This window comes from Scyliorhinus canicula, chromosome 19 (genome assembly GCF_902713615.1).
Source record: "Scyliorhinus canicula chromosome 19, sScyCan1.1, whole genome shotgun sequence".
NCBI lineage: Eukaryota > Metazoa > Chordata > Chondrichthyes > Carcharhiniformes > Scyliorhinidae > Scyliorhinus > Scyliorhinus canicula.
This window is the reverse complement of record NC_052164.1, coordinates 52,696,064-52,720,907: the sequence shown is the minus strand read 5'-3', so window position 1 is coordinate 52,720,907 and position 24,844 is coordinate 52,696,064. Positions and strand designations below refer to the sequence as shown.

General features: G+C 47.8%; 1 protein-coding gene across 2 annotated transcripts in view; it reads right to left on the bottom strand.

Annotated features, from left to right (window-relative positions):
* The window catches only part of LOC119954315 (glycylpeptide N-tetradecanoyltransferase 1-like), a 127,041-nt gene that overhangs the window by 23,098 nt on the left and 79,099 nt on the right, over nucleotides 1-24,844 (bottom strand). For both annotated transcript variants that reach the window (XM_038779442.1, XM_038779441.1), the window contains exons 3-7: nucleotides 15,337-15,481; nucleotides 11,009-11,127; nucleotides 4,565-4,656; nucleotides 3,023-3,139; nucleotides 216-386 (exon numbers count right to left, since the gene is read on the bottom strand). In XM_038779442.1, coding sequence (XP_038635370.1) covers nucleotides 216-386; nucleotides 3,023-3,139; nucleotides 4,565-4,656; nucleotides 11,009-11,127; nucleotides 15,337-15,481 — 644 coding nt within the window. The remainder of the gene's footprint in view (nucleotides 1-215; nucleotides 387-3,022; nucleotides 3,140-4,564; nucleotides 4,657-11,008; nucleotides 11,128-15,336; nucleotides 15,482-24,844) is intronic.

Sequence of the window (24,844 nt, the reverse complement as noted above, 5' to 3'; positions counted from 1 at the left end):
CTGGATGACAATAATGATTATTTTGATGTTTGCATCAGGTGAAAGATATCAAGGGATATGGGGATAGTGTGGGAAAATGGGGATGAGATTGAAGATCAGACATGATCTAATTGAATGGTGAACGTGGCTCGAGGGGCACAATGGTCTATTCCTGTTCCAAAGAATCTAAGACTCTCATTTATTGCTCAATAGGATGGGCTAAATATGGACCTTACCTGCAAGTGCCTACAGGTTTCGGCAGCACCACACCTGCAGTGTATACGGCCTGGTAGCTGCCTTCCAGGTTGACTCTCCTGGTGATCTCCCGGATGAGGACTGGAGCCACCCGTTTAGAGCGCAGCTTCTTATGCACACACAGAAAGTTTATCTCCACCATCTTCTTCAGACTGCCCAAAAAAAAACCTGAATTTTTACCAGTACAAACAAGAAAAAATACAAAATGTTGGAACTCCAACATAAACAGCAGGTTACGCGGCATCAGTGGAAAACGTGTTTCAGTGTTGGAGCCCCCTGACCACCTGACACCCCATAGCATCTTCACTGCCTGGCCCACAATCAGTCTTACACTGCCTATCCACATACTACACTACCTGGTGTACGCATCCAACCTTATAGACTCACTGCCTGTCACAGACTCCCTCTCTCCCCACAACATTACCACCTTTAAAGGAAGCTTCTTCAAGTAGGGAAGAAGTAGTAAGAGAAGAAGATGGAGTAGTGATTCCCAGAGAACGGGACTGCAATGGTTCCAGGTCTCATAGTTAAAATGGGGTGGAAAGGAGGCCAAAGTGGAAGTTCTGGGGGACGTGGGGGAGAACGGGGGACACTATCACTGTCCGAGAGTGTAAATGAGGAGAACGCAGAATTAGAGAGGATCAAGTTCCTGAGGATGAGGACAAGTGTGTTGAAACTGATGGAAAGGCATGTAGGAAGCCAGTGACGGTGTGAGAGCACAGGAGAGTATGAAATAGCACACTGGCAGCAGACTTGACAAGCTGCAATTTGTGAAGACCCCATGGGGAACATTGACGTAGCCAAACATTCAGCCAACAGTTAAAGAGTGACAATGTGGATAAGATGGAGGCAAACAGAATGTGGGTTTGAAGCTCGGCTCAGAAAGATATTACACACAATGAGAGTTTGTGGAGCGTAGAAGCCAAACACATGGGGCCAGATTCTCAGATTCTGAGGCTAAGTGCGGAGCATCCGTGGTATTTTATGTAAGAAGAATCGGCGGCACCCTCTCATTAATGCTGCGATAGGTCAGGGGCTAGCAGCCGTGCCACGTAAAACTCCCATTCTCCACAAAATAAACGGCCAGAGAATTGCCGGGTCCGTGGTAGCGGACGTGCCGTAGGACATGGCGCCGGCCGTTTGCAGACTCAACCTGCCACATAGTGCCCCGCTAGACACCCCTTCGACTCACCCCACCGGTCCCCCAGTTCTCGCAGAAGTCGTGTGTCCCCCCTCCCCCCACCAGCACGGCTCCCACCCGATTGTGGCGCCGCTGGACACAGTCCGCAGCCGCCACGCCGGGTTCCTGCATGGCTGGGGACCAGAAGTGAACCTCGCAATCGTGAACCCGGCCCATCGGGGACGGATCATCGGGGGAGGGCCTTTAGGTGATGTGCTAAGGCTATCCCAACGGTGTGCGCCGCGATGACGCGTTTCGGATGGCGCGGAGCATGTGAAACCTGCGTCAAACAGGCGTTGCCCCCGATTCTGTCATAAAAATGGATTCTCCGCCTGATCGCTGATTATGAAATCACGTCGGGAAACGGTGAATCTCGCCCATGATGGTTTTTCACCATTAAAAGCAATTTTTACTCATCCAGTATTTGATGCTGGCTAAGATGTCAGGGGCTGTTATGGTGACTGAGGTAAACTTGTGCACCAACTGACCCCATGCTTGCCAATGACATTACAAAAGAACAAGCTGCAGACAGGTGAAAGAGAGTATTGGACACACCCTGGATAGCTGTAAGCTATTACAGAGGGTGAAGCTTCCCTCCAGATTCTCTTGATTCATGTCCTCTCTCTCTTTATCTTGTCCACGAACAAGATTGTGTTCTCTCGATCCCACCCTCACTGCCTTCCAACTTCCACCACCCCGCACTCAATGATAACTGGAACTTTTTCCTCAAGTACTGTCTCCTACCCCTTTCCATCAAATCAGTTGTCATTATTCAATCCCCCCCCCCACCCCAATTCCTTAAACCCACTTTTCCCCCGTCTGTTTCTGCAATCTAATGTCCCACCTTCCACCTTCCTTTCCCCTCCCAAATTCTGGAGCACCTCCTAAATTCACACCTGTTATTTCCAGCTTTGAATTCCTTGAATCTGATTCTTACCCCAGCACTGCTACAGTTACCAAGGGTATCCTCTGTGACCATGGTAAACGATGCCTTCCTGTTCTCAACCTACCTATGGGCTTCAAAAGGTTGATCACGACATCCTCCATTGTCCAGCTGGGTGGAACTGCCCTCACCTGGTTGCAAGCTTGCTTATCCAATCATAGCTAGAGAAACTTCTGCAATGGATTCTCTTCTGACTGTCCAACTGATTTATCTTTGGGCCTCACCTATTTCTCATCTGGCCCTCAGCAACATCATTCAAAAACACAGCATCAGTTTCTATGTGCACGTTGACGACATTCACCTCTACTTCACCATCAACTTTGAACCTGTCCATTGTCTTGACGCTATCAGCTCAATGGAGCTGCAATTTGCTCCAATTAAACATGAAGACAGCCAATTAAACATGAACTCGGCCAAAGACAGTCTTCACCCCCTCCGTAAAGCTCTACCTGTGTTTGGAAACTAAAAGGTGCAAACACAAAAGGAAGAGACAGATGGTGATAACATATGAACAAGGAGTCAGGAGTGGGCCATTCAGCCCCTCGAGCCTGCTCTGCCATTTAATAAGATCATGGCTGATCTGATAGCCACCTCAAATCTGCATCCACAGAAAAAAAAGCTTTTACTTGTAATTAGCCCCAATCATTAAATACAAGCTTACGTACTGATCATAAATCTGAATATTTGCTGGAATGGCACTGATGAAACCCACTAATTTCTTGTTGGAGACAACCCTTACACCGCAGTGCCACGGAAGCAGCCAGCCAGGAGGACGCAAAGCCCTAGAGAAAGAGCAGAACAATGATACATTTATTGAATTCATCACTAAGGAAACTGCTGTATATAACATGAAAGCACCTGAACCCGGATTGATAGGTATCAGAACTGTGCTAAAACAGACACCCTAGCTTTACTTCATCACTGCACTGCCCAGTACTGGACCCACTGGGAGTCACAGGGAGTCCTAGTATTTTGCACACCTTCAACAGCTGTTCTTTAGATGCAACAAAAGTCAGCACCCAGGCACAACTAAGCGTGTGGAGTTTTCCTTGTTGATGTTACTACTGAGTTCCTACTTTCAACAGCTCATTCGTACATGGGACACCTTCATTAGCAATCCATTTTAATAATCCTACAGAAAGTGTATTGAACTAACGAGTTACAGCAACACTAACACAGCTCATGATTACTGAACAAGTCTCTGGGAAATGGGGTGCTATACTGTGCAAAGGTTACTGAGCTATAATGCCCTGTCATTGGGGTACTCACATCGAAAGGGATTGTATTTTTATTCCCATAAAGTGATGCTAATGACATGTCAGCTCTCTTCTACTATTGTTGAATCCAAGTTTCCTGCTAACTTGTTCAGGTTTTAGGGAAACAATATTTCAATAGAAAGGTCAATCAGGTTGCATTTACAAAAATCACATTTAAGTTCTTCAATCACAGTCAAATTCTTCAATTTCTAAACCTTTTTATTTAAAGGGTGGCAATTTTATCTGGGTTACAGAGGTTCATAACCTCTGCACAACAGCAAAGGAGCAAAATATTAGCTGGTGCGAGATTGCAAGCTTAGTGTATTAAATCACCACATTCACATAGCTCAGTAATCTTTACATCATATGATGCCCTCCTCATCATGCGACAGTGTCAGGATAATGGACTGGAATCCCATTTCCCCACATGACAGCTCAGTAATCCCTCACATTGTACAGCACCCCATTCTTTCTCACATAATAGTTCAACAATTCTTTTCTGAGGTTGCGCTGAAGCAATCACATTGTCCGACTTGAGAATGTTAATTGGGATGTTACTTGATCCAAGAATACTAACATGCCTTGGTCAGGTACATTAGAGCTGGAACTGAGACACCTTTCCTCATAGTTGAAAGCGAATTACAGTGGTTAGCACTGCTGCCTCACAGCACCAGGGACTTGGGTTCAATTCTGGCCTTGGGTAACTTTGTGGAGTATACACATTCTCCTCACGTCTGCGTGGGTTTCCTCCCACAGTCCAAAGATGTGCTGGTTAGGTGGATTGGCCATGTTAAATTGCCCTTAGTGTCCAAAGATGTGCAGGTTAGGTGGGGAAGTTGGTCTAGGTTGGCCTTCAGAGGGTCGGTGGAGACTCGATGGGCCAAATGGCTTCATTTTGCATTATAGGGATTCTATGATTTTATCTAACCTTGTAACCATTGCTCTACTTACCACAGTAAAAACTCAGGTGAGTAATCAAATCTAAACATGTTGTCATCATCCTCAACATAGTTCTCATTCAGCAGGGTGTACAGTTCCTTCAACTGGGTGTTCAAACACAAACAGGTTAGACTCACCTCAGGGTAGTAGCAGAACACGTCAGCATATATCAATATGGAGCCCCAAACGTCAGAATTTAAACCGAGTTCAACGTTTTTATTAGTTATACCTTTTTTTAAAATTCGTTCTTGGGATGTGGGTATCGCTGGCTGGGCCAGCATTTGTTTTCCATCTCTAATTGCCCTTGAACCGAGTGGCTTGTTAAGCAATTTCAGAGGGGGGCAGTTAAGAGTCAACCACATCGCTGTGTTGGTCTGGAGTCACATGTAGGCCAGACAGGGTAAAGATGGCAGATTTCCTTCCCTCAAGGACATTAGTGAACCAGGTGGGTTTCTACGACAATCGGCAATGGTTTCATGATCATCATTGCACTTTCAATTCCCGATTTTTATTGAATTCGAATTTCACCATCTGCCATGGCGGGATTTGAACGGGACTTGAGCATTAATCTGGGTCTCTGGATTATTAGTCCAGTGACAATACCACTATGCCACCGCCACCCCATGCATAACCCACAGGTGGCGCGGTGGCACAGTGGTTAGCACCGCTGCCTCACAGCTCCAGAGACCCGGGTTTAATTCCCGGCTTGGATGACTGCCTGTGTGGAGTTTGCAGTTTCTCCACATGTCTGCGTAAATTTCCTCTGGGTGCTCCGGTTTCCTCACACAGTCCACAGATGTTCAGGTTAGGTGGATTGGTCATGCCAAATTGCCCTTAGTGTCCAAAAGGTTGGGTGGGGTCGCTGGGTTGTGGGGATAGGGTGGAGGCATGGGCTTAGGTAGGGTACTCTTTCTAGGGGCCGGTGCAGACTCGATGGGCTGAATGGCCTCCTTCTGCACTGTAAATTCTATGATTCTATTACTGCCCTTTGGTCAGCAAACTGTGGGTCATGACTTCCAGTAGGGTAGCGGGATGAGCAATTGGGGTTGTGAACTCAGAGGCAGCAATGGATGCTGTGAAGTAGATACACAGATAGGGCAGTCCTAATTTTAGCTTGGAGATCCTCTGATAAACACTAATGTTTTTCCGGTGTTCCGCTCTTTCATAAGTCATAAATAATAATTTTGTGCCTGTACCTCTGCCATTTGAAGTATCTACAAGTCATTAAATTCTACATCAGCCTGACTTGCCCTTCTCCCAAACTGCTATCAACTTTGGCCATTGAATAACTTCACAGTGCAGATGAAACATGGGACATCCGATGATATGTTGACAGTAGAACCACAGACAATTGATTGAATAGTTATTAGTAGTTTGTCTGGTTTTTATCAATGATAAAATTTAAAAGTGATTCAGAGAAACAGCTGGACTGTTGTTAAGATCCCAGCTCGGTAGATTGTAAGTTTTCTTTTGCTTAGGATCATGGATGAAGAGTTTTAGGACTGCCAATTAACTTTTAACTAAAGGATAACATATTTTATTAATCAAGAAATTATTAACCATAGTACAATACTCCTTCACCTCAGCACCTACTCCTTCACTTCAGCTATACGCTATACAATTATATATACACAATTTTTTAAGGATAACAAGTTCAAACTTTATCTTCCAGAAACATAGAAAATAGGAACAGGAGGAGGCCAGTTGGCCATTTGAGCCTACTTGGCCATTCATTATGACTATGGTTGATCACCCAACTCCGTAACCTGTTCCCGCTTTCCCCCCATATCCTTTGATCCCCTCTTGAAACCATACAAGGCTTTGGCCTCAAGTGATTTCTGTGCTGCCGAATTCCACAGGTTCACCACTCTCTGGACGAAGAAACTTCTCATCTCAGTCCTAAATGGTTTATCCTGTATCCTTCGACTGTAACTCCTGGTTCTGGACTCCCCGCCAGCAGGAACATCCTTCCTGCATCAATCCTGTTAAATTTTAAAAGTTTCTATGAGATCCCTCCTCAGTCTCCTAAACTCCATCGAATATAAATCTAACCGACTCAATTTCTCCGCATATGTCAGTCCCACCATCCAGGAATCACCCTCTCTCTAGCAAGAACATCCTTCCTCAGGAAAGGAGACAAAACTGCACACAATGTTCCAGCTGTGGTCTCACCCAGATCCTCATTGCAGCAAGACATTCCTGCTCCTGCACTTAAATCCTCTCGCTATGAAGACAAGATACCATTTGCCTTCTTCACTGCCTGCTCCACCTGCAGGCTTGCTCACTTTCAGCGACTGGTTTACACAAGGACACCCAGATCTCACTGCACCTTGCTTTCTCTTAATCTATAGCCATTCACATAATAATCTGTTTTCCTGCTTTTGTCACCAAGGGGATAATCTCACATTTATCCAAATTATACTGCCATGCATTTTCCCACTCACTACTTGTCGAAATCTCACTGAAGGATCTCACAGCTCTCCCTCCCACATTTAGTTCCCTCATCTAAGTCACTAATATACACTGTAGATAATTTGGGTCCTACCACCGATCCCTACGGTACCCCACTGGTCTCTCTCTGCCTGCTGCTGGGAAAAAGATCTGTTTATTCCTAGTTTCTGTTCCCTGTCTGTCAACCAGTTTTCTATCTATCTCAATACATTACCCCAAATTCATGCTCTTTATTTTAACATGCTAAACTCTGACGTAGCTCCTTGTTGAAAAAGTTTCCAAAGTCTACCTGAACCACATCCATAGGCTCCCCCTCATCAATTCTACTAGTTAATCCTCGACAAATTCCAAGCATGATTTCCCTTTTGTATATCCATGCTGACTATGTCTGATCCTGCCATTATTTTCTAAGTGCTCTGCTATTAAATCTTTATAATTTCCCACTACTAACATCAGGCTGCCTGGTCTATAATTTCCTGATTTCTCTCTACTTCCATGTAGCATGCGGCACAGTAGCCCAGTGGTTAGCACTGTTGTTTCACAACACCAGGATCCTGGGTTCGATTCCTGGCGTGGGTCACTGTCTGTGCGGAGTCTGCACATTCTCCCTGCGTCTGCGTGAGTTTCCTCCGGGTGCTCCAGTGTCCTCCCACAAGTCCCAAAAGACATGCTTGTTAGGTGAATTGGACAATCTGAATTCTCCCTCAGTGACCCGAACAGGCACCGTAGTGTGGCGACTAGGGGATTTTCACAGTACCTTCATTGCAGTGTTAATGTAAGCTTACTTGTGACACTAATAAAGATTATTATTTTAAATAGTGGGGTTACATTAGCTACCATCTAATCCGTAGAAACTGTTTCAGAGTCGACAGAACTTTGGAAAATGATCTTATAATAATCTTTATTGTCACATGTAGCCTTACATTAACACTGCAATGAAGTTACTGTGAAAAGCCCCCAGTCGCCACATTCGGACGCCTGTTCGGGCACACAGAGGGAGAATTCAGAATGTCCAAATTACCGAACAGCACGTCTTTCGGGACTTATGGAAGGAAACCGGAGCACGGTAGCCTAAGTGGATAGCACTGTGGCTTCTCAGTGCTAGGGTCCCAGGTTTGATTCCCCGCTGGGTCACTGTCTGTGTGGAGTCTGCACGTTCTCCCCGTGTCTGCGTGGGTTTCCTCCGGGTGCTCTGGTTTCCTCCCACAGTCCAAAGACGTGCAGGTTAGGTGGATTGGCCATGCTAATTTGCCTTTAGTGTCCAAAAGTGTTGGAAGGGTTGGTGCAGGCTTAATGGGCCGAATGGCCTCCTTCTGCACTCTATGTTCTATGTTCACACGGAGGAAACTCATGCAGACACAGGGAGACCGTGCAGACTCCACACCGGCAGTGACCCAAGCCGGGAATCGAACCTGGGACCCTGGAGCTGTGAAGCACCAGTGCTAACTACTATGTACCATACCACCCACATATCCGCTATTTCTGGAGTCACTTCTTTAAGAACTCTGGGATGTAGATTGTCAGGCCTTGGGGATTTATCAGTCTTCAATCCTATCAATTGTACAACACCATTTCCCTACTAATACTAATTTCTTTCAGTACCTCCCTCTCACTAAACCCGGTGTTCACCAACAATTCTGGTATTTTATTTGTGGCTGGTACGTTATTTGTATCGTGAAGACAGAACCAAAGTATGTATTCAAGTTGGTCAACCATTTCTTGTTCCCCATTATAAATTGCTCTTTCGGACTGCAAGGGACATTTGTCTTCACTAATCTTTTTCTATTCACATACCTGTTGAAACTTTTAGTCAATTTTTACATTCCCTGCAAGCTTACTCTCGCACACTATTTTCCCCTTCTTAAACCAACTTCTTTTCCCTCCTTTGTGGAATTCTAAACTGCTCCCAAGGTCTGGTGTTTTTTCTGGCCAATTTGTATGCCTCTTTCTTGGATCTAATACTATCTGTAATTTCCCTTGTAAGCCATGGTTTGGTCACCTTTCCAGTTTTATTTTTGTGCTAGAAAGGAATGAACAGTTGTTGCAGTTCACCCATGCACTCTTTGAATGTTTACCATTGCCTATTCAATTATACTCAAATGCTCTCAGTAAGCACACAGTCCATGTAAACCAATAGGTGAAATGTGGTCAGACACACACACTGAAGTGGAACTTCTGTGGATTCTTCATGAAATCCCCCAGATGCTCATCACTCTGTCAGTCAACTAGTCCCACTAGAACATGACGGTCTCAAAACTCCACATTCGAAGAAAATGCCTCAGAATCTTCTACGCAACGCTTTCTCTTGGGTGCCTTCTGCAAGGGTCCACACCCAGGATTTCAACCCCTCCTTTCAGTATTCCTTACCTTGAAACACCTTGTGCATTCAAGCTTCCACACTTCTTTCAGTTATCCAGCCTTGCCAACAGAACACTACTGCTTCACAGGGTGTATTCAGGTCACCAACCTTAGGATTACTTCAGATATCTGGCTTCTCGCGAGCAGATTTCTCCAGATCTGTACTGTGCAGCGCTGTGTTTAACTGGGAGCCTCTCACTCTGCCCCTTTTTCTAACTTCAGCGAACAGTACCTTCTTTAGATTCTTGTTCTTTGTCCCTTCGACTTCAATCTTCATAGGACTTTCCTCTTCATTTCTTAGATTCTAAAGTTATCTGTTCATTAGCTTTTGGGACTTGCTCTCTGCCCCTTATCGTATTGTCCTGGCTGTACTGCTAGCGTTTGTAAAAATAATCTTGCTTCTGGGTGACAGAGTTCCAGATTAAACTCAAAATGCTTTAAAATGCCTCTGGTTGCTAAGCACTAGCTTTGTTTTTACTCCCCCACAGCAATTGTTTCATGTCGTAAAACCTCAATTACCATGCAACCCAAGTTTAAAGTGAAACTTCTGAGCCCGTGTTTAATATGAAGATAAACCCAGTAACTTCTATAACCTCCACAAGCCAACAGCTGGTGGGATATTAATGGATATTGCAGATCCACTTGTTTACATCAACTGCATCGGTCCAATTCAATAAAGAGCAAAAACTGCCAAATGCTGGAAATCTGGAATGAGCACAGAAAACACTGGCAACACACAGCAGGTCAGCCAGCATTTGTGCTTCACACTGCTGCTTGCAGGAGATGAGTGTTCAATATTTTGACTATTTTCTGATACAGCCACAAATCACTAGCCATGTTTGTGATGCTCAGCTCCACTGTAGCTTCCTGTGTTCCCAATAACGAGCATCGCTGGGAGGGAGTCTCATTGCTCCTTTGAACTTTACCAGGAATCAGAACTCCTGCACAGGATAATCAAGGTAGTCACCAGAACACACTGAACAGGGTAATCTGCAATATGCCTCACCACTCTGTCATGGGGCATGAGAGAATAACACCTATCATTTTGTTGGGCTGCTCTGTCCTTGTAACTTCCCTTCCACCATTACTTACCATGGCATGGGAAAATCTGATGTTAAAACAAAAGAATTGAACCCTTTCCATTTCATGCACATATATTAGCATTAGATACTCCCAGGTCAGCAACACGGGTTAGATACAGAGTATAATGTCTCTCTACTCTATCCATGTAACATGCCTCAGTCTCAATCTTAGAGCAATATCCTCTGTCCAACAGTAACGTTTCCTGTTTCTTACACCCAAATTCTGTGGTTCGAGTGGGATTGGAAATCTAGTACTAGTTAGTGCTGAATTGAATGCAGTTTTAACATGTGGGACTATGGCCCTGAGGAACTGGATGGTGACTGCACCAACTCTAACGTTTAGATCTGGCAGCTGGAGGAGACTTCATTCCATCTGTCTGGGATAGATTTGATGCCAGACCCAAAGGTGGTAAAACCGAGTCTAACGCACAATGTCCTTCTAGGACTTTGAAGAAAACACACACTCCATTCAGTCTGTATATTTTGGCCATCAAGAACACTAAAATATGAACTTCTTGGAGAAAAGTTGACATGAAACACTAACATTCATCAAACAATGACTCACCACTTCAGCATTCCCAAGGTCCAGGGCATCCCATAGAAACCCCTGTGGTAGACTGTAGGGCTCTTGTCGTATATTATCCTTGTCTGGTTCAATAGGGCCATGCACTGTCACTACTTCACCTGCCAAATAATAAGAGGGGTCAGTTCATTTTCCGGTGAACCATCTATACTCTCTCTCACTCCAAGAAAGTATAAGAATACCCGATGTGCAGGTTAGGTGGGATTATGGGGAGGGTAGGGGAATGGGCCTAGGTAGCGTGCTCTTTCAGAGGGTCGGTGCAGACTCGATGGGTCAAATGGCCTCCTTCAGCACTGAAGGGTTTCTATGGTACATCCAACAACTATTCCAGACATCATGTGAGGTGCAGAGTCAACGGCACAATATATTACACTTCACTGGTCTGAGAGCACATAACAGGTCCATTGGTTGAAGGTATATTAGTGAGACCATGAGAGGTTGCGGGATCTAGATCCAAAGACCAAAACAAAGGATAAGGTGGTCAGATAGGATCACCATTATAAGGAATATTGTAGCAACAGTGTCACGGTTACCATGATGGGCTTAAAAAAGATGAAAGGCACATCATAAATATCTCTCACACCAAGTGAAACAATTGTTTGTTTCAGTGAGGTTCCAGCTGGGGGCAGCACGACTGCAATGAAAATCCAAGATCAAGGGAGTGTTCTCAGGTGTATACTATGCAAGGTACTTTGAAGTCAGGACGAGACACTCCCAGAGAGAGGCTGCAGGGTGACCACAAGGGTTTATTGGTAGTGATGTTAAATGACCATGTGCCCAGAATTCCTTTTGGAAACCCCTATACTGAAGACCCTGGGCTGGATTCTCCAATTCTGGGGCTATGTCCCCTATGCCGGAGTAGGAATGGTGACATTTCAGGAAAACTGGCACAAAATGGCCACCGATTCCCCGATTTGTCTGCACCGGCCCTTGGAAAGAGGCCCAGTTAAACCCACACTTTAACCCTATCCCTTTAACCCAGGGACCCCACCTAACTATTTTGGACACGAAGGGCAATTTATCATGGCCAATCCACCTAACCTGCACGTCTTTTGACTGTGGGAGGAAACCGGAGCATCCGGAGGAAATCCACGCAGACACTGGGAGAATGTGCAGACTCCGCACAGACAGTGACCCAGCGGGGGAATCGAACCTGGGACCCTGGCGCTGTGAAGCCACAGTGCTATCCACTTGGGCTACCGTTCTGCCCACGGGGAGGGGGGGGGGGGGGGGGGGGGGGGGGGGGGGGGGGCGAGCAGGGCAGCAGCGTACAGCACCCGGCTATAGATACAGATACGCGCCAGAGAATTGCCGGGTCCGTGCTTCATTGCGGATGCCGCTCGTGGACACAGTATGCATTATAATCCATCCTTCGGCTGGCTCGGTGCCCCGCACCGCCCCACCGCAGTGCCCCAAGCCCCAAATAATGTCACCCTCAATAATGTCCCCCCTACCCGCGGATTTGCCCTCCTCCAACTGTGGCGGCGCTGGACTGAGTCCGCAGCCGCCATCCTGTGATCCCAACGGATGAGGCCACATGTGTTCCGTGCTGTCGGAAACTCGGCCAGTCGGGGGCGGAGCATCGGGGGTGGGCCTCAGGCAATGGCCGGAGGCCGTTGATACGGCGCGCGGAGTGCTCTCGGAGTATGCCGCTTTGGAGGGGGCAGAGCATCGCGAAAGCGGCGCCGCCCCCGGTTTGGTCGGGAAATGTGATTCTCCGGCCGTTCGCCAAACACGATTTCGACGTCGGCGACCGGAGAATCCAGCCCAGCTGTGTCTGTAAAAGCAGTCCTCTAACATTACGTCCTCACCTCTTCTGTATTGTTAAACCTATGATAGATTTATGGTTCCTTCCAGAACTGGCATTGTAGGACTCAGTCAGGAGTGAAATCAGGAAACACTGGTATTTGGGAAATCTATAATGATTCTCTCAAAAAGTTAACTAGCCCCCTCCCCCCGCCCCTTATGGCCAAGTCGCACCCACCCCCTCACTTCACTGCCATGTCTCCCCCTTCAAACGCCTTTGTCCTCTCTTAGAATCAACAGTGCAGAAAGAGGCCATTCGGCCATCAAGTCTGCACCGGCCCTTGGACCGAGCACTCTACCTAAGCCCACACCCCAACCTATCCCCGTAACCACACCTAACCTTTTGGACACTAAGGACAATTTAGCATGGCCAATCCATCTAACCTGCACATCTTTGGACTGTGGGAGGAAACCGGAGCACCCGGAGGAAACCCACGCAGACACGGGGAGAACATGCAGACTCTGCACAGTGACCCATGGCGGGAAGTGAACCTGGGACCCTGGAGCTGTGAAACAACTGTGCTAACCACTGTACTACCGTGCTCCCATCATACCTAATACAAACCACACGCCCCACCCATTTGTGCTCCCCAGAGGATCAACTCCTGGCACTACCAGGCACTACTAGGATACAGAGGGACATAGATAAGCTGCAGAGCTGGGCTGAGAGGTGGCAGATGGAGTTTAATGCGGAAAAGTGTGAGGTGGTTCACTTTGGAAGGAGTAACAGGAATGCAGAGTACTGGGCTAATGGCAAGATTCTTGGTAGTGTAGATGAACAGAGATCTCGGCATCCAGGTACATAAATCCCTGAAAGTTGCCACCCAGGTTAATAGGGCTGTTAAGAAGGCATATGGTGTGCTAGCCTTTATCAGCAGGGGGATTGAGTTTCGGAGCCACAAGGTCATGCTGCAGCTGTACATAACTCTGGTGCGGCCGCACCTGGAGTACTGCGTGCAGTTCTGGTCACCACATTATAGGAAGGATGTGGAAGATGTGGCTGCCCATGCATGTCCCTCTCCCCTCAAGGGGGTGGGGGGGTGTGGTGGGAGAGAAAGCCCATCGACTGTTTCCGTCTTCATGAAGCTGTCATGTACCTCGTCGACGTGGTGTCACATCGGTGAGGTCTGAATATTCAGTGAGGGAGGATCATGCGATGGGGAGGCATTTCAATAATATGCAAGTTCATTAAAATGTATTTAATTGCCGCTCCGAAGTTAAATCACCAGCGAGGTGCGTGAAAAAAATCGAGACAAGATCTCGCCGTGCCAATCTAGTTCCCCGCTTCTCATGAGGTTTTGCACTCGCGTCAACGCGTGTTTGCGAACGTGGGTGTAAAATTGTCCTGTGACTGTACTTTGCCCATTCTTTCACAAATGTACGCATCACTGGCTAGGCTAGTATTTATTGCCAATACCCAATTTCCTGGTGTGTTGCCTTCATGAACAGCTGCAGAGTTACTTGCAGAGCAACTTCCCTTCAAATGCAATATTATGAATGGAAGAGTAATGCAGAGTTCTTGGAGGGTGGTTGGGCCTCTTGAGAGGGAGTTTGGCTAAAAGTAGGATTCTAGGTCTAAAGATGGTAGAAAGTTTGGGCAGCTGTGCTCTGATACTGAAAGTGCCTGGACTTCAGTTTTGTGTGGGCATCCAAAATATCTCATCCATAGTTTAGGAATCCTAACAAAATGCTCGCTTTTAACATTTTAATCCTGCAATCTTGCAGGCGGTTGGCATCTATAAGAAGTCCTCAGTGCTGGCCAATTTACAATTCAAAAACTAGATCAAAAAGATATATTTTAAGGAGCATCTTACAGCAGGAGCAAGAGATGTAGAAAGACACAAATACAGAGAAGCCTTTCCAGGGCTTGTTCGTCATGGTAGCTGAAGGGTCATGGTAGCTGAAGGGTCATGGTAGCTGAAGGGTCATGGTAGCTGAAGGGTCATGGTAGCTGAAGGGTCATGGTAGCTGAAGGGTCATGGTAGCTGAAGGGTCATGGTAGCTGAAGGGTCATGGCTACAGTGAAGGTACAGTGACCAAGGTGGAGTGATTATAATCAGGGAAGTGCTTATCACCAGGATTGAATGAGCAAAGATCTGAGAGGTTGTACGGCTGGTGGAGATCACGGAGATAGGGAGAGGCAAGGCCATGGAGGCATTCGAAAGGATGAACATTTTTTAAAAAAGGCATTGCTGGGCTGGAGGAATGAAGTCAGTTAGCACAAGGATGGGTGAATGGGATTTTCTGCGAGTTAGGATGTGGGCAGCAGCAGAGCTGAAGTTTATGGAAGGTGGGCATATGCATTAACATATATAGAAGAATGGGTTGAGGGGGAAAACAGGGGAATTAAATTACCATCAAAGGGAGAGTTTCACCAGCAGTAACAAGTTTCAGCATAGTCAGGAACATTGCTCTATCCCTTCAAGGGATACTGCAAATATGCTGGCCAAATTACATCAATTCTGAACACGCTCGATATGCCCACATCTGTTGCAGATACTTACCAAGCTTTGGCACTGGCTGAGTGTCCCAGAATTGGTAACTACGTTTGGTGGCCTCCTCCATGCTCTTTGCTGGACCCTGGGCAACAGAGAAAAGCTCAATGGCCTTCTGGATCTCCTGCAGCTTCTCTGCCGGTAATGAGTTAACCTGAAAGACATTTAGCATAAAAGAAATCTGAACATCACAATCTTGTAACCATTCTGTAAGGCACCCAGTGACATTGGGAAGAGTGCTCTCAAACGGTCTAATTTCAGATCCAGCCTTTCCGTGAATTCAATAGCAGGTCAACACCAGAATTCAAACCAAACCCCAGCGGGAATGATTATTGATTGTATTGGTTGTCAGAACGCTGTATAATCTGCACTCTGCTCCTCCAAATATCCATTTGCGGAATGCTAAAAATTTGCCTGTTGTACATCTCTGTAAAGACTTGGGGCGGGATCCTCCCACATGAAGGCAGAGTGTTGATGCAGTCGTCAAAACTGGACAGTTGAACGACGGCGTCATCGGACCGCTATGTGTAGCGATCCTCTGCCCCACAGGAAGCCAAATCGCGACAGCGGGGCGGTGGAGCGGTGAAAAGACAGCCATGGTGGTGTTGAGGAGCGGGCAGCGTTGTATGGAACCGCGGGAGAGCAGGAGGCAACGGAAACGGGAGATAAAGGGACAAAGACAAGGTGCAGGGGAAGCTGACCTGAGACCCAAGATGGCGGACCTGCGGACCTCGGACCCAGCAATCCATGGAAAACATGCTGCAGGTGATAAAAAGTAGTTTTGAGTCGCTGAATCGGGATAACTTGGTCCCACTTCAGAAGGCAGTGGATCAGCTGAATCAGAGGCTGGATGCCCAGGACGTAAAAGTTAAGGAGCTGGGAGAGGGGGTGGAGGAGCAGGCGGATGCGCAGACGATTGCGGCGTTAGAAGTCGACGGGTTGAAGGAGAGGCAGAGAAGACTGCTAGACAGAGTGGAGGAGTTTTAAAATAGAGCCCGTAGACAAAATCTGAGGATCATTTGCCTCCCGGAGGGGGCTGAGGGAGCTGATGCCACAGCGTTTGTGGCAGACCTGTTGATGCAGCTGATGGGGGCTGAAGCCTTTCCGCGACCTCCTGAGCTGGAGGGGGCATACAGTGTGCAGGCGAGGCAGGTGCGTCCCCCCCCCCCCCCCCCCGTCCGATGGTGATTAGGTTCCACAGGTTCGTGGAAAAGGAGCGGGTGCTGCGGTGGGCAAAGAGCGCCAGGAGCAGCACGTGGAATAAGTGTTCTTCACATCTGCCAGGAGGTGGCTCGGCGGCGAGAAGCCTTTAAACAAGTCAAGGAGGTATTGTTCAAGAAGCATGTGAAGTTTGGTCTGCTGTTCCAGGCCCGTCTTTGGGTTACACATCAGGGTCAATACCACTACTTCTCCGAGCCCGAAGAAGCGATGGACTTTGCGAGGGATCAGTGGCTGGTCCCGAAAAGAGGTCCCACGGACGCAAACTAGGGTCCGAGAACTACCGTTTGAAGGGACGCCGAATATGCCTAGACTGTTGGACAACTGTTTACTGTTTTAAAGGTGCCATGTGGGGCTGTCTTATTAATGCTCGGAAAGGGATGTGGGTTAACACTTTTCTGTGTACGCGGCTGGGATTGTATTGCACCTGGAGCGGCCTTGCGGGATGGTGTGAGGTTTACGTTTTGTTTGCCTTCCTGTGCCAGTGAGATTACTCCAGTGGGTTGGAGAGGGGGAGGGTGTGCTGGGGAGTGGGGATGAAGACGGGGAAACAATGGGAATGAGATAGGTGGGCGCCGGAGTGATGAGTCACCGGGCTAGCAGATTGGCAAGTCAAGGGAGTCAGGTGGGAGGGGGGGGGGGGGGGGGGGGGGGGGGGGGAGAGAGAGAGAATACAGTCAATGAATGGCAGGGGTGGGGCGACCCGGGGATGTTATTCTGCTGACGTGGGAGGGATCTGAAGTAGGCAATGGAAAGGAGGTCGCGGCTGGAGGCGGCCAAGAGGCGGGCCAAGAATGGCGCAGCGCACGGACCGGGAGCGGGCCCGAGAAAGGCTGTGGCTGACCGACGTGGGGGGGGGTGTTGTGCCCCCCAACCTAGCTGATCACCTGGAATGTCAGGGGACTAAATGGGCCAGTTAAAAGGGCACGTGTGTTTGCGCACTTGCGGGCTCTGAAGGCGGACGTAATTATGTTGCAGGAGACACATCTGAAAGTGTCTGACCAGACTAGGCTAAGGAAGGGCTGGATTAGCCAGGTCTTCCACTTGGACTTGGAGTCTAAGTCCAGGGGTGTGGCAATTATGATCAATAAGCGGGTTCAATTTGAGGCAGAGGGCATAGCCGCAGACAGGGGGGGGGAAGATACCTGATGGTAAGGGGCAGACTGGTGGGGAGAAGAGTGGTGCTGGTGAACATATATGCTCCGAACTGGGACAACGTGGACTTTATCAAAAGAGTGCTGGGGAAGATCCCGGGGGGGGACTTTAATACGGTCCTTGACCCGGGGCTGGACCGGTCGTGTCCCAGAACGGGTAGACTCCCAGCAATGGCAAGGGAGCTGATGGGGTTTATGGAGGAAATGGGGGCAGTGGACCCATGGAGAGCCAGACAGCCGACGGGAAGGGGCTACACGTTTTACTCGCATGTTCATCAAGTATACTCTGGGATAGATTTTTTTATCCTGAGCAGGGGAGGTAAAGAATATGGAATATTCGGCAATCACTATCTTGGACCATGCCCCGCACTGGGTGGACCTGCAGGTCGGGTGGGGGGAGGCGAATTACCAACGCCCACAATGGAGGCTAGACTTCGGACTGTTGTCGGAGGAGGGGATATGCGAAAGACTTCGGAAGTGTATGCAGAACTACTTGCAGGTGAACGATACGGGGGGAGGTTTCAGCGGCGACCCTGTGGGAGGCGCTGAAGGCAGTAGTGAGTGGGGAGCTCATATCACTTGGGGCCCACAGAGCCAAGGCTGACAGAGCAGAAATAGACAGACTGGTTAGGGAAATGTATCGGATAGACGAGGAGCATGCGGAGTCCCTGGGGGAGGACCTACTCAGGGAGAGGCGGAGACTACAGGCGGAACTGAGGGCGTTATCCACGAGTAGGGCCGTGGAACAACTTAGGAAGGTGAGGGGAGTGGTGTATGAGCATGGGGAGAAGGCCAGCAGATTGCTAGCGCAGCAACTCAGGAAGAGGGAGGCCACCAGGGAAATAAGTAGAGTGATTGATGGGGAGGGGAGCAGAGTGGAGGACCCGGCAGGATTGAATAAGGTATTCCGAGACTTCTATAGTAAGCTGTATACTTCGGAGCCCCCGGAAGAGCCGGAGGAGATGAAAAGGTTCCTGGACGGGTTAACATTCCCAAACGTAGGCGGGGGGGCTAGTGGATGGGTTGGGGGCCCCGATTAGAGTGGAGGAGGTATTGGGGGGCCTGAAGGCAATGCAGTCAGGGAAAGCCCCGGGGCCAGATGGATACCCAGTAGAGTTTTACAAGAAGTTCTCGGAGTTAGTGGGACCGGTCTTGGCGAGGGTTTTTAAATGAGGCAAGGGACAGAGGGACCCTGCCGCCGACGATGTCGCAAGCCACCATCTCGCTGATATTGAAGCGGGGCAAGGACCCGGAATCTTGCATGTCATACAGGCCAATCTCCCTGATCAATGTAGATGCCAAGCTACTGGCAAAGGTCCTGGCGATTAGAATTGAGGACTGTGTACCAGAGGTGATTGGGGACAACCAAACTGGGTTTGTGAAAGGCAGGAAGCTGTCAGCTAACTTGAGAAGATTACTCAATGTGATCATGATGCCCCCGACGGGCAAGGAGGTGGAGGTAGTGGTGGCGATGGACGCTGAGAAGGCCTTCGATCGGGTGGAGTGGGGCTATCTGTGGGAGGTGCTCGGACAGTTTGGGTTCGGGGAGGGACTGGTGAATTGGTTCAGACTACTGTACCAGGCTCCAAAAGCCAGCGTTAGGGCGAACAGAGTAGTGTCAGATTATTTCAGACTACATCGCGGGACCAGACAGGTATGCCCACTCTCCCCGTTGCTGTTTGCGCTGGCCATAGAGCCGTTGGCGACTGTGTTGAGAGCCGCAAAGGGATGGAAGGGAATGACCAGGGGTGGGGTGGAACATAGGGTCTCTCTCTATGCGGACGACCTGCTAATGTACGTGTCGGACCCACTGGCCGGGATGGAAAGTATATTGGAAACACTGAGGAAGTAAGGCCAGTTTTCAGGGTACGAATTAAATATGGCCAAGAGTGAGATGTTTGTGGTGCAGGCAAGGGGCCAGGAGAACAGACTGAAGGGGCTGCCATTTAGACTGGTTGAGGAAGGTTTCCGGTACTTGGGGATACAGGTGGCACGAGACTGGGGCAGGCTGCACAAGTTAAATTTGACCAGGGTGGTGGAACAAATGAAGAGGGAGTTTCGGAGATGGGATGCACTTCCGCTGTCGCTGGCGGGGAGGGTGCAGACTGTAAAGATGACAATCCTCCCGAGATTCCTGTTCATTTTTCAGTGCCTCCCGATCTTTATCCCACAGTCCTTCTTCAAAAGGACTGGCAAAATTATCATGAGCTTTATCTGGGCGGGAAAATCCCCACGGGTGAAGAAGGCGATGCTTGAGAGGAGCCGCAGCGAGGGAGGGCTGGCATTGCAGAGTCTGATCAACTATTACTGGGCGGCTAATATTGCCATGATAAGGAAGTGGATGGTGGGTACGGGGTCTATCTGGGAGCGGGTGGAGGTGGCTTCGTGCAGGGGCATCAGTTTGGCAGCCATGGTCACGGCTCCCCTACCGCTGTCGCCGGCCAGGTACTCCACCAGCCCGGTAGTGGGGGCGACCCTGCGGATATGGGGCCAGTGGAGGAGGCATGTAGGGGACGTGGGTGCGTCTATCTGAGCTCCAATATGTGATAACCATCGGTTTGCGCTCGGGAGCATGGAGGGGGGTTTCGAGCATGGCGGCGGGCGGGGGTGGGGAGGGTGGGTGATATGTTCCTGGAGGGGAGGTTTGCGAGTTTGAGTGGCTTGGAGGAGAAATTTGGTCTGGTAAGGGGAAACGATTTCAGGTATCTACAGATGCGGGACTTTGTCCGCAGAGAAGTTCCATCCTTCCCACACCTCCCGCCAATGGGGATCCAAGACAGAATAGTCTCTAGAGGGGAAGGAGGAGAGAGTAGAGTCCCAGATATTTATAAGGTGCTCATGAAGGGGGAAGAGTCCCAGACGGAGGAACTGAAACTCAAATGGGAGGAGGAGCTTGGCGGGGAGATGGAGGACGGGCTGTGGGCGGAAGCCCTGAGTAGGGTAAACTCAACCGCAACATGTGCCAGGCTCGGCCTGATTCAATTTAAGGTCGTTCACCGGGCGCACATAACGGTAGCTCGGATGAGCAAATTCTTTGGGGTAGAGGATAAGTGCACTAGATGCGGGGGAGGACCAGCAAACCATGTTCACATGTTTTGGGCATGTCCGATGCGGAGGGGAACTGGGAGGGATTTGCGGGGATCATGTCCCAGGTGCTAAAAACAAGGGTGGTGATGGGTCCAGGGGTGGCAATTTTTGGGGTTTCGGAGGACCTGGGAGTCCAGGGTGAGAAAGAGGACGATGTTTTGGCCTTTGCTTCCCTGATAGCTCGGCGACGATTACTGCTGGCATGGAGGGACTCAAAACCCCCGAAGACTGAGCTATGGCTTTCGGACATGTCGAGATTTCTGGGTATGGAAAAAATTAAGTTCGCCTTGAGGGGATCTGTACAGGGGTTCGCCCGCAGGTGGCAACCATTCATCGACTTCTTCGCGGGAGAGTAAGTGTCAGCAGTGGGGGGGGGGGGAAGAGAGATTAGAGTAGAGTAGGAGGGATAAATTGGCGGGTAGTGTCGATGGGAGAGGAGTGGGCTTGTGCAGTATGGTTCGATTGAAGAATTGATTCTACGTTGATGTTTGCACATTTTTGCCTTTTTTGCTTTCTTTTTTGTTGTTGTCTGTAACTGTTTACAATGCCGAAAAATACCTCAATAAAATTGTTAAAACAAAACTTTGAATATATTCAAGAGGTGGTTGGATATAGCATTTGGGGAGAATGGCTATGGGGAGAAAGCAGGATTAGGCTATGAGTTGGATGATCAGCCATGATCGTGATGAATGGCGGAGCAGGCTCGAAAGGCCAAAAGGCCTCCTCCTGCTCCTATCTTATATGTATCTATGTATTACCCTTATTCCCTTTGTTGAAATCGAATAGAACCCAAAATGAAAATGTGCAGCATGTTCTACTTAATCTTTTGAAACGAGAAGTCACGGATATAGGTTGAGAGGATTTAGAACTGAGATGAGGAGGAACTACTTCTTGCAGAGGGTGATGAATTTGTGGAACTCGTCCCACAATGCAGTGTAATCTGAGTCATTAAATGATTTCAAGAAAGAGATAGATATATTTTTCATAAAAAACAGGTTGAAGGAATATGGCAACAGGTAGGGAGGTGGATTTGAGACCAGGAAGAGATCAGCCATGATCTGATTGAATGGCGGAGCAGACTCGAAGGGCTAAATTGCCTGCCTCTACTCCTAATTCCTATGTTCCAATGCAAGAACAATTCTCCAAACATTTTAGCCATTATTTCACTGCCCAGAGTGGCAGTGGTGGGAGAACCTTACTTAATAGGTGGGTCTCCAGAGATCCAGTTATTGGGCATGCACCCTATACATATGACATCCCAATTGGAAAGGGACATTAAAATGGTCTTGGTCACCGGGATCTGCATTGTGGGTCTCCTGAAGTTACTGACTCCATCAAAACGAACTGTGAATTTTTGAACTGTTTCTGTCCACTTATTTTCCTGCCGTCACCATGCTCACTGCGCACTCTGGTGATATGGCCATCACTGTACTCGCCAAAAAGGTTTGTCTGCTCAGGTACACTTTGACACGTCTCCTTGGTGCCACCAATTCATTCGAAGCTTCCGGCCCCACGATTTGGGCCCGAAACTAAAAGTAGTTTATAGGAAATTTCAGTTGAATACCCAGAGATAGATACTGAACGATTCTCAAACATTGTCCTGCTTGACCCACCCATCAAGTGCTGCTGGAGAGATTTTTCCAGGGAAAGGAAGTGCACGAAACATTAACAGCGCGTACAAGACAATTAATAACCTTTTCAAAATGCGAGTCTGGCATTCTGTTACCAGCAGCTCCAGCCCAGATGACAGGTGCAAGTTAAAAGCTGACAAAAATATGGATAAACCACTGCTTCCAAAAAGGTCAAAGAAACAATTGTTAACATTTCTTTCAGTGATTCAGAGATTTACATTTCAAACTCTCTAGTGTGACTATAATGATAACAATGAAAACCTCCTGATAAGAGAGCTCAGTCTAAAATAAGTAAAAGCTCTCCTTTTAAAAAATGTAATACAAGATTATAGTTAAACCGTACAGTGGAAAAAAAGAGCAATGCTCTCAGGCAGTTACCCAGGAGCTTTAGTGAAAGATTTCTTTCAGCGATTAGAATGCACACAAGACATTTCCTCCAACACTCTACCACTGCAATACTTCAGCGTAGGGCTACAATTCATCTCCACAACACTCCATCCTGCTTTCTGGGGACAATGTGCCTATGGGTAGATATGTGGCATCACCCAGTTTCACATTGGGGTGCTGGAACTTTAGGGTTTGTTTTAATTAGATGTCGTGAGAGAAAAAAAATCAGGAAGAGAGCAGCACCATGCCGGAAATGAAAGCTGATACACATGTACTGTACACAGAGAGGCTCCAGGCACCACATTACCTGAGAGTAATGGTCGATTAAATATTAATAATTAGAAATAAATCTATAATTAATTTAACAATTAGTCAATCTCCTGTTACTTTGCACAGAGAGTCAAAATGAATTCTAGCGTTCAGGTGAAGATACTAATTATAAAAGGGTCCCTGCATGAGACATTCTGTCTTTCTTTATTTATATTATAATTTGACATCATTTTTATCCAAATAGAACAGGTGATAGCAGTCTGGGAAGTGGAAACGTAGGGTTGGTTGGAGTGTCTGTGCAAGACAGGTGGGAGATGCGGAGCTTTGGCTCTGCAGTGCCACACTAATATAAAAGCAAAACACCTGTGGAGGGCGGCATGGTGGCACAGTGGTTAGCACTGTTGCTTCACAGCACCAGGGTCCCCAGTTCGATTCCCAGCTTGGGTCTCTGTCTGTGCGGAGTCTGTACATTCTCTCTGTGTCTGCGTGGGTTTCCTCTGGGCGCTCTGGTTTCCCACAAGTCCCGAAAGACGTGCTTGTTAGGTGAATCGGACATTCTGAATTCTCCTTCAGTGTACCCAAACAGGTGCCAGAGTGTGACGACTAGGGGCTTTTCACACTAACTTCATTGCAGTGTTAATGTAAGTCTACTTGTGACACTAAAGATTATTAAAAGCTGCTAGAAATTCAGAAATAAAAATAAAAAGCTGCAAATACTCAGGAGTTCTCACAAAACTGGAAAAGAAACAAGATTATCGATCTTCAACATTAACCCAATTTTTCTCCACACAGACCTGCCAGTCTTGCAGAGTATTTCCAGCATTGTGTATATTTTATTGCTGCAGTGCCACCACAGGTGGGAGGGTGTAATCTGTGTGTTAGGAAAGAAAGATAGTTTGCAAAGAGAAATAGTTTGTATTGTGTGTTAGAAATAAGGTGTAGTTTTAAGTTTAAGCGTAATTTGTGTTTCTGTATTTGTGTGCTCAGAAAATCGGGTTAAACGTCAGTTCAGCTTTAATGTTAAAAAAGATAGCTTGAATGTCTGTGGGTTTAGATGCCTACATTGTAATTCAGATTTTACAATGCAAAATCAATTCCTGGGTTTAAAAAGAACAAAGCTGTTGCTTTACAACTTGAGGCCCACACTGGGACACCAAGAGCAGTTAGAGTCAGTTTGGAACTAGGTAACCCAGAAGCAAGGAACCTGCTCCAAGAGACAGGACAATGTACAGGGACAGAAAGCTATACTGTTCTTTGTTCTTTGAATGAGGCTGAGGGGAGGCCTGATTGAGGTCTACAAAACTATGAGAAGCATAGACAGGGTGGATGGCGAGTGGCTTTTTCCAAGGGTAGAAGTGTCAATTACAAGGGGCGCAGGTTTGAGGGTTTAAGGGAGATGTGCAGGGTAAGGTTTTCACGCAGAGTGGGGGGAGCCTAGAACGTGCTGTAGAAGGGGTGGAAGCAGGCACATTGGCAAAATTTAAGAGGCATTGGTGGTTAGCCATAGTGGTGATTCATGAATAGGGAGGAAATAGAAGGATGCGGACTGAGTAAGGGCAGATAGTAGTTAGGGCATCATGACCGGCACAGGCTTGGAGGGTCGAAGGGCCTGTTCCTGTGCTGTACTTTTCTTTGTTTGTTCTTTTGAGACAGAGGAAGGTTCCAGGAGGAGTGTGAAGTCAAAGGAATTTGGATACTGTTCAGTGAAATTAAAGTAAGGTCCAGAGAAAGGGTGCCTAAATAAAAAGACAGCTGCAGGAATGAGACTTT